The sequence below is a fragment of the Topomyia yanbarensis genome, chromosome 1 (assembly GCF_030247195.1).
Source record: "Topomyia yanbarensis strain Yona2022 chromosome 1, ASM3024719v1, whole genome shotgun sequence".
Taxonomy (NCBI): Eukaryota; Metazoa; Arthropoda; class Insecta; order Diptera; family Culicidae; genus Topomyia; species Topomyia yanbarensis.
In genome coordinates, this window is record NC_080670.1 from 28611020 (window position 1) to 28621358 (window position 10339).

At 47.7% G+C, this 10339-nt stretch overlaps 1 protein-coding gene across 1 annotated transcript; it reads right to left on the reverse strand.

The window, feature by feature from the left end:
• Window positions 1-3572: 3572 nt before the first annotated feature.
• LOC131694652 (uncharacterized) lies at window positions 3573-8279 on the reverse strand. The gene has a single exon (XM_058983135.1). The coding sequence runs from the start codon at window positions 8277-8279 to the stop codon at window positions 3573-3575; it is 4707 nt and encodes a 1568-aa protein (XP_058839118.1).
• Window positions 8280-10339: the final 2060 nt, after the last annotated feature.

Sequence of the window (10339 nt, forward strand, 5' to 3'; positions counted from 1 at the left end):
TTGTGTTTATTGCTATATAATCACAGATTATTATTATGGAACTGGGTGGATTTATTGTTGAGAAGAATATCATTTTGCTCGAACTTTTAACTTGCTGCATGGAACGTAAACATGCAATGTGTGCCCAACAGATGCTTTGACTGTGTGTGTAGCAAGAGCCCTATTCGCTCAAATGCAACAGAAACTGACAGAAGCGGTTAAACCAACCGATGCTGCTCACTTTTATCCAGAATCCAGCCAGAAATGTACGGCCAAGATCTCTGCACGCTTCCTGCCACATCTTTGTCAGATGTTATGCTCGATTCGTGCTAAATTCTACCAGGTAGGCATTGCCAGGATCTTTGCACAGTTTATGTCCGAGTTAGGGTTTTGCTCGGTTCCTGTCAAAATTTGCCAGAAAACGCGAGCGAAACCGATTTCGCCCTAGTTCAACTAACCCGACAGGATGCGCGCAGAAGTACATACAGAAATTTAGCCTCTGCCAGAAAATTTGGTGACTGGGCATGCTTTGCATGGGCTTTCTTTTGTACTACCCCTCACAATCCTCATGCTCGTTTGGCTGTAATTTTTGACACTTCGCTAGTCTATGTATACAGTGTCTGTAGCACTGATCCCCGGTCAGCGTGGCAAGCAGAAAGTTAGCAAAAGTTGAGCAAAGCGAAATTGATGCTGGCAGAGCTTCTGCGAGCACTTTGCGCGAATTGTGCGAGAATTCTGGCAACGAATTCGCTCAAATGCAACAACCGTTTCTGACAGAAGCGGTTAAACCAACCGCCACATCTTTGTCAGATGTTTTGCTCGATTCGTGCTAAATTCTACTAGGTAGGAATTGCCAGGATCTTTGCACAGTTTATGTCCGAGTTATGCCAGGATTTTGCTCGGTTCCTGTCAAAATTTGCCAGAAAACGCGAGCGAAACCGAGTTCGCCCTAGCTCAACTAACCCGACAGGATACGCGCAGAAATCTGACAGGGCTGCCAAACCAAGACTTACAGAAATCTAGCAGAGCGGTCTCTGCCAGAAAATTTGCTCACTGGGGAGAACTGACATACAAGTGAAATTTTCAACTTGTGTAAGAACTAAAACTATCGTTTTAAAATGACAACAGCAAGCAGTAACTTGCCACTGGCCGGCGCTTCGGTCGGCCAGCAATCGCTATACGGGACTTGTGTGCAAACTTGGATACAATGGTGACTCATGCAGGCGAACCTGTATGCGATGGTGATTTTCAACGTATTTTCATTTAACTGTTTACACAGGTTTTTCTCTATGTTTGTAGTACATACTTATCTTCGGCGGATTGACAGTTCCAGGGATCCGGGGTCGGACGGGCTCCAACCATCGTTCATCAAGAATTGCTTTTCATCTCTGGCGCTACCAGCATCTCTATTATTCAATCGCAATTCACGAAGTGGAAGGAAGCTTTGATAACTCAAGTCCACAAAACTGGCAACGTACATGATGCCACCAAATACAGAGGAATTTCAATCTTGAGTTGCCTCCCTAAAATCTTCGAGAGTATATTGTTAGATGTTATCTGCCCCGCCTTAAAACACATCATCACTTCGAACCAGCATGGTTTTGTAAGAAAGCGCTCGACAACTACTAATCTGATGGGGTACGTGTCGTTGCTGGTTGAAAAATTTGAAAAACGACAACAGATCGATGTGCTGTACTTCGATTTCTCGAAACCATATTCCTCATCAACTTTCTGTGGAAATGCTAAGGCGGACTGAATTGCCGGACTGGCTTACTAATTGGATCTCCTCGTACCCTGCGAACCGTAGCGCTTTGGTGCGACTTGGAACTACACTATCGGATCCCTTCCACATTACATCGGGTGTTCCTCAAGGAAGTCATTTTAGACCTCTTCTTTTTATACACTTCGTGAACGACCTCTGCAGTGAATTGTCGTCTACTAAAGTCATGTATGCAGATGATTTGAAAATGTACCGCGTTATAAAAACTATAGTTGACTGTTGCGCTTTGCAAATGGACCTCGAAAGGGTTGTGGATTGGTGTGACAGAAACGGTATGCGTATGAACATTCAGAAATACAGCATAATCACTCGCACGAGTACAAACGCCTATTGTTTTCGAATACTTGATGTGTTCTGCTCCTGTAGAACGAGTCGGTTTTGTCTAGGATCAACTGTAAACTACGGTTTACCGCACATGTTTCTTCTATCATAGCTAACTCCTATGCTGTACTTGGATTCATCAAGCGCAACACTCGTGATGTGACTGATGTTTACTGTCTAAAATCTCTATATATCGCACTGGTACGGAGTATTATAGAACATGGAGTTACCGTTTGGGCCCCGTATCACACCGTCCACATTAATCGTCTTGAACGGGCACAGAAGAACTTCATCAGGTGTGCCCTTCGTCGGCTTCCCGATTACAACTACCTCCATGCAAAGATCGCTGCGCTTTCATCAATCTCCCGACGCAGCAAAATAGGCGAACCTTTCTGCAACGACTCTTCATCTTCGACTTGCTTACAGACAACATAGATTACCCTGCGCTCTTAGCAAAGCTTGACATCAACATTCCAGGAAGATCTTTCCGGAGAAATGATTTTTTTTCCGGCGGTCAACACATCGTACGCTATACGGTTAGAATAATCCACTGGATGTTTGCTGCCAGCTTTTCAACAACGTTTATCTACTTTTTTATTTTAGTATAAGTAAAGAGTCTGTTCACGCACTTCACAACTCTTCTTACTTACTGGATCTTTTAGAAAGTTTTGCCGTTGTTTTCACCTGCTTGACCAGGACTTTCTTCTGCTCCCACTGCACCTTCCGCTGGAGATCGCGCGCGAGTTAAACGGGTTGGTAGGGAACTTTGGATATCGCGAAATGAATAGAACTCGAAAACTATTTTTCTGCGACCGACACCACTGATTGCTTTTAACTATCTGTTTTTATTCTATGTTGTTTGTTTACATTTTTCTATGTGTGTTTATGCTGCGGCTGTTTGACAGCTATGTTATGGTTTGCAGAATCCATTTCTGCTTAGGGTTTGCACAGTGGGCTGACTGTGCGAATCGTACGGTAAGTATTTTACATTGCATTTTGTATATAATATTTTAGGATTAGTTCACTTATTCTTAAATCTAGGTAAGTATTTACAAGTATATACAAAACATAAAATTTCATTTTCATTTCAGGTTCGTATTGGAAAATTAGAGGTGAGTATTGAACATTCCGGCCGCCAATGAAATTTTAAGGAATTCAACGGGCATTAGCGGCGGAAGTTCGAGCTTGACTGACGTTCAACGGGATATGGAGATCTGCATTCGTCTTGCCGGTACAGGCCTCCTTACAGCTTCCAGGATGATTATTCGAGGTGCGTCGGGTCCGACTGCAGGATACTGTCCGGGAGTGGTGTGCTGTAAAGGAGGAACATCTGTACGCGAACTGTTGGTTTAACAAATTAGGATGGGTACTTAACTCGAGTCAAGTCCCAGCCGGGGGTTCTAGGAACCCACACGGCGAGGCTTGGTTCTTTACAGGTGAACCACGAACCGCTCGATACCCCCGAGCTTGGGCCAGGATCTCGTCTGGCGACTCATTTCCCCGAGTAGGGGCCGGGAGCTCGTCCGGCGGCTCTGTACCCTGAGCAAGGGCCGGGATCTCGTCCGGCGGCTCTGTTCCCTGAGCAAGGGCCGGGATCTCGTCCGGCGGCTCGGTTCCCTGAGCAAGGGCCTTCATTTGGCGTTGTTGACGTAGGGCTGCTAGTTGGTGCGGGACTCTGTGCTACGATGGGTGGCGCTACTTCAACTGGAAGTAAGCAGAGCTTCGGGATGGCGCGTTGAACGATGCCGAAGGTCGACTTCACGGTGGCGACACGAACAGGGCCGTCAGGGCCGGGATGAACGCTGAGCACGCGTCCCAGGGGCCATTTCAACGGCGGTGCTCTCTCATCTTTGAGAGCGACGATGGAACCAACGGCTAGATTGTCCATGGCATCTGTCCAGCGGTAGCGACTTTGCAGGGTGGCGAGATACTCCTTGTGCCAACGACTCCAGAAATGCTGAGTTAGCTGTTGTACTCGTTCCCATCGAGACAACCTGGATTCAGGAACTTCACGGCAATCTGGATCAGGTACCGCATTCAACGGACGACCAATCAGGAAATGTCCTGGAGTCAGAGCAAGCTCATCGGATGGATTGTCCGGCAACGGCGTGATTGGGCGAGAGTTTAGCATTGACTCGACCTGAATCAATGCGGTTTGCAGCTCGGATTCGGTTAGGTGGGCATTTCCGAGGATTTTGCGAAGCAGGGTCTTCACGGATTTCACGCAGGCTTCCCAGATTCCACCGAATGTGGGAGAGCGAGGTGGGATGAAGTGGAACTGTATTCCGTTGTCTGCGCATTCGTTTGCTACGGCATCTTGGTGAACTTGAGTTCGGAAAAGCTTCCGCAGTTCTTCCAGTTCTCGCTGTGCTCCAACAAAGTTCGTGGCGTTATCGCAGTAGATATGCGCAGGCTTTCCTCTACGGCCGACAAATCTTCGCAGGCTCGCAATGAATGTGCTAGTGGTCAGATCCGACACAAGGTCCAAGTGCACGGCTTTGGTAGCCATACATACGTATACGGTGATGTAGGCTTTGAAGAATGGCGACCTCTTATTTCGGAGTGACGTTCTCACGTACATTGGCCCAGCCAAGTCAACGCCAACATTCTGAAACGGGTACGCCTGGTTGACCCGAACAGATGGCAGATCCCCCATCAGCTGCTGCAACGGCTTGGGTTTGGCACGTGCGCATACCATGCAGCCGTGAACAATGTTGCGAACCAAGTTCCGTCCGCCGAGGGGCCAAAATCTTTGGCGCAACGAGGATAGTAGTAAGCTGGGACCGGCATGGAGCGTCTTATGGTGTTCTCTCGTGGCGATCATGTCGGTGAGACGATGTTTGGGGAGGACGATCGGGTGTCTTCCGTCGACAGGTATCGCTGCATTGTGAAGCCGGCCGCCGACACGAATAATGCCGTCTACGAGTGTCGGGTGCAGATACCGTAGCTTGGATTTACGGTTTACTTTTCCGACGGTTTCAAGTTGGCGTATCTCGTTGGCAAAGTACTGCTGTTGTATGCGACGGACCAGATTGAGCAGAGTGCGATCAATGTCAAGAGCCGTCAACGGGCCGACAAGAATAGGCTGGTGATTCTTACGGTGGAGACAATTAGCGGCGAAACGTCGAAGAAGTGTGCCGATCCGAAGTAGCTGACGAAGACTGGAATAGCGATCGACGATATCTGACGGTTCTACGCTCACGACCGGAAGGGCAATAGTCTGTCGGACCTCCGGTTGGTCTGAGTTTGAGGTCGCTACGACGTACTTCGCTGGCCAAGGAGCGAATATTAGTTTCAGCCACTGCGGTCCGTTCCACCACAGTGCACTGGCAAGGAGTTCATCGAGGTCCATTCCTCGAGAAACGAGATCAGCGGGATTGTCTTCGGATGGGACGTGATTCCAAACGGCGTGAGACGTCAGCTCTTGGATTTCAGCCACTCGGTTGGCTACGAACGTTTTCCATGTCGATGGAGTTGCGGATATCCAGTTCAAGACGATGGAAGAATCGGTCCACAGATATGTGGTTGCGGTGATGTCGATGCTGTCCTGAACTTGTTTCAGAAGTCTGGACAGGAGTTGAGCTGCGCATAGCTCGAGGCGTGGAATGGTTTGAGTCCCCATCGGAGCGACCTTGGACTTAGAAATCACCAAGCGAACTGTACAAGGGCCCTCGGCAGGTATTGACCGGAGATAGATGCATGCACCATATGCAGACTCTGAAGCGTCGCTGAACCCGTGAATCTCCAAGCGGTCGTAACCCGGACGTAACACATGGCGAGAAACTCGAAGGTGGGCAAGTGCTGAAAACTTCTGGTGAAATGCCTGCCATTCGTGAGCGAATCCGTTAGCCACGGGTGTGTCCCAGTCGAGATGGAGCTTCCAAAGACTCTGCAGCATGATTTTCGCCTTTGCAATGGTCGGTCCAATCAAACCTAAGGGGTCGAAAAGACTGCTGATCTGAGAGAGGATCGTTCGTTTGTTCAGAACCGTGCATTCCTTCCAATTCGGCGTCTTGAACGAAAGAAAATCGGTCGACGGTTCCCAGCGGAGGCCAAGCGCAGTCACGGAGGACTCGTGGTCCAAATCGAGTAGTGTTTTCGTCTCTCGGAGCTCCAACGGAATGGTATCAAGAATAGCTTGACAATTCGAAGACCATTGTCGGAGAGGAAGTCCTGCGCAAGCGAGCATTGCAATGAGCTGGTTGCAGATAACGGCGAGAGATTCAGCCTCGTCAGAACCGGACAGCAAATTGTCGACGTAGAAGTCGTGGCGGACAGCGGGTTCCGCCAGCGGAAAATGTTGCCCTTCATCATCGGCGAGCTTCTGCAGCACCCTAGTTGCCAAAAATGGAGCACTGCTTGTGCCGTATGTGACGGTGCGGAGCTGGTAGCTCTTCAGTGAAGCCTCGGGATCGTCGCGCCAGAGAATTCGCTGCAGCGGTTGGTCGGTGGGATGGACCAAAATCTGCCGGTACATTTTTTCAATGTCCGCAGATATCACGAACTGGTGGATTCGAAAACGGAGGACAATCGTCACGAGAGTGTCCTGGATTGTGGGACCAGGAAGCAGGACGTCGTTCAGCGAGATACCGGACTTCGAGCGGCATGATGCGTCGAATACGGTACGAAGCTTTGTAGTGGTGCTGTCGAGTTTCATCACAGCGTGGTGTGGAAGGTAGTATTGCGGTTGCGCGTCGATTTCATCGGGGCCAATCTCCCGCATATGTCCCAATCTCACGTACTCGTGGATGAACTGCTGATACATCGCCTTCTTATCGGGACTCGCACCGAGTGAGCGTTCTAGAGAGAAGAAGCGGCGGGTGGCGTTGTATTTGTTGTCCTTTAACTGCCAAAGCAGCTCGTCACGCTTGGGAAGCTTGACGACGTAGCGGCCTTCGGAGTTGCGGGTGGTGTTCTTCAAGAAATGTTCCTCACAGTATCGTTCCGACGGAGACCATCCCTTTGCATCGTGGACTTCTTCGAGCTGCCAGAATCGGTTGACCAATTCATCGATTGTGCAGGGATTACTGAACTGGCACTTGCGTGGATCGCTGTGATCGTGGTTTTCCAATAAACACTCTCCGGAGACGACCCAACCGAACTCTGTGTTCTGCAGAAGCGGTAACTCTTCCCCGAGCGATATCCTGCCGTATCGAAGAATTTGGAAGAAATGGGCGGCACCCAGAATCATGTCGATGTCGCCAGTAACAGCGAATGTTGGATCTGCAAGCTCCACGTGCTTTGGAATCGGCCAGTGGCGGGCTTCTACCGTCGACTGGGGCAGCTTGACGGTAATGGAAGGCAGAACGAGCATGGAGCATTGTACGGAGAAGGGAGTGACTCGAGAGAAGATGGTTATCGTGGCCTGGTATTCAACCAGCGTTGTAGTGTTTCCGATTCCGCTTATCGGGATAGCATGCGGCAATCGGATGCGAGGAAGCTGCAGTCGTTCGCAAAGAGCCCCAGAAACAAAGTTGCGTTGGGAAGCACAGTCCAGCAAGCAACGAGCAGTGACGATGCGACCTCTACCGTTACGGATATTCACTAGCGCCGTCGGAAGGAAAACGGTTCCAGGAATCACTTCACCAGTATGTGATACGAGGGCAGTCTGAGAACTCATGGAAGGCGCATGCATGTGGGATAAGTTTACGATTGAGGTAGAGGTAGACGGTTGCTGGATGGGAGCTTGCGAAACAGACTGGGGTGACAGTGAGTTTGGAGCATGCAGCGCAGATGCTGCGGTGAGAGTCGGCTGGAGGGCAACACAGCAAGTTGATCCGGTGGCTTGACCAGAAGCGGGATTGTCGTCAGAGGGCTCAGTATGAAGAAGCGTGTGGTGCTTCTTGGTACATGTACGGCATCTTGACCCAGAACAGTTCCGGGCATAATGGGAACTCGATCTCAAACAGTTAATGCAAAGGTTTTTCTGTCTTACCAGATCGATCCGTTGGCGAAGGTTGAGTTTCCGAAATTCCGGACAGCTGTACAGGTAGTGACTCTCACCGCACTTGTCGCACGGCTTCGGCTTGCTGGCGCTGGAAGAGGGTGTACTGGATACTGCAGTTTGCTGTGTAGCTGCGACTGGAAAGGCTGCTAGCTTGGATGTCGGATTTGGCTTGCTGCGAGGAGGAGCGGTGTTCGAAGTGGCTGAAGAAACTGCTTGCAAAACTCGAGCGTAGTTCTGGAGGAAGTTTACCATCGTCACGTATGATGGCATTGAAGTTGACGCACCAGTGCTTGTGTCCTCTGATGTACCGGCGGTTCCTCCCAGAACCGAAGCGATGTTGTCAGCATCGAGTTTGCTACAGTGGTTCTCCCATTCCCGGAGCGTACAAGGATCGAGGCGTATAGATAGCTGGTAAACCAGGATAGAGCTCCATCGGTCGCTGGTTCATATCCGGCTCGAAGGACCAAATTTATGTTCACGCACTTCACAACTCTTCTTACTTACTGGATCTTTTAGAAAGTTTTGCCGTTGTTTTCACCTGCTTGACCAGGACTTTCTTCTGCTCCCACTGCACCTTCCGCTGGAGATCGCGCGCGAGTTAAACGGGTTGGTAGGGAACTTTGGATATCGCGAAATGAATAGAACTCGAAAACTATTTTTCTGCGACCGACACCACTGATTGCTTTTAACTATCTGTTTTTATTCTATGTTGTTTGTTTACATTTTTCTATGTGTGTTTATGCTGCGGCTGTTTGACAGCTATGTTATGGTTTGCAGAATCCATTTCTGCTTAGGGTTTGCACAGTGGGCTGACTGTGCGAATCGTACGGTAAGTATTTTACATTGCATTTTGTATATAATATTTTAGGATTAGTTCACTTATTCTTAAATCTAGGTAAGTATTTACAAGTATATACAAAACATAAAATTTCATTTTCATTTCAGGTTCGTATTGGAAAATTAGAGGTGAGTATTGAACAGAGTCTTTCAAGTTAAAGATAGTTAAGCTACCAGTACACTGTTTGTAATAACGTCAAATATTTGACATCTTTCGTGAAATAAATTTAAACTGCTGTGTACTGGCTCTTCAAATATTTGATCAAACACAGTTTGCCTAATTTTTCATTCGTGTTTGTCAAAGCGATTATTCGTCTATTTGTCAAACAGTGTACTGACCAGTTTGTCAAAACTTCAAACAGCGTAACGCTGCAGTTTGGCAAACTTGTCGATGGAGAAGTTTGTCAAACTTGTTGATGGAGAAGTTTGTCAAACTTGTTAATGGAGAAATTTGTCAAACTTGTTGATGGAGACGTTTGACAAACGTGCTCTGCTCATTCAGGATAGCAAAATACGCCGTGTTTTGACAGAATTTGTTGTCAAAACGAAAAAAGTTTGAAATTCGGCTGATTGATTGTTTTATTTACATGAATTTAAATAATTAATTCGACAAGTTAAAAAAAAATGGGTGCTATTTTGATATTGTTGGTATTTGTCTTTCAAGGAAAATCATGCCTCAAATTAATCGGAAAGGTACAAATTTTTTGAATTCAATTGTTTGATAAATGCTGAAATGTAAGCAAATGCCATTTCTTTTGAATCCTTTCCGATAGTTCACCAAGAATCAGCTGCTCTTGAAAAGCATAAAGCAGTTGAATATAATGCCAGTCTTGCGTGATATAATAGTCGAATGTATCTAGTTGAATTCTACATCCTGGTCGGACCGTAGCCTGTGTTGACTATTGTTATTTTATTATAAAGTACTTAATGAGCTCATGGAAGTCGAGATGATGAAGAGTCTGTCGATAGCGATTCCATCGAAGCCATCAAACGGAACCTGCGTCTGGTGCTGGATATTTACGCTACTAATGTTGGTGCGCCAAATACTACCCAATAAACGGATACATATCCTCACCACTTGCCAAAAATTGCTCAAGTTGCCCGGTGTTGTACTTGGTAGCTTTAACAATTTGGGAACGAGAAAGTTATTTTAGCTTCGGCAAATCGCCTCTCCTTCGTCCGTCTCCAGATCTCTCAAAACCTCTGTCGAACCGTTTGTGTTTGGTTTTGTTGCTCATGTGGTACACCCCGCTTTGCTGATGCTTGAATGTTTGGCTGCAGATTTCACATGAGTACATCTTTTCCTTCACGTCGGTATTAGAAGCCTTGCATTTGGCCACATATGTGTTATACTTTTTACCACAATCGATTGCAATCGCGACAATCGAACAGTTTCCCGGTGGCATGCAACTTCTCGTGCAGCCGGAAACTTTTCGCCGATCGGTAGACCTTGCTACATACTCGACATTTGTGCT

Bases quoted from the DNA above. Each gene is read 5' to 3' on its own strand.
- LOC131694652 (XM_058983135.1), bottom strand. From the start codon at position 8,279: ATGGTAAACTTCCTCCAGAACTACGCTCGAGTTTTGCAAGCAGTTTCT.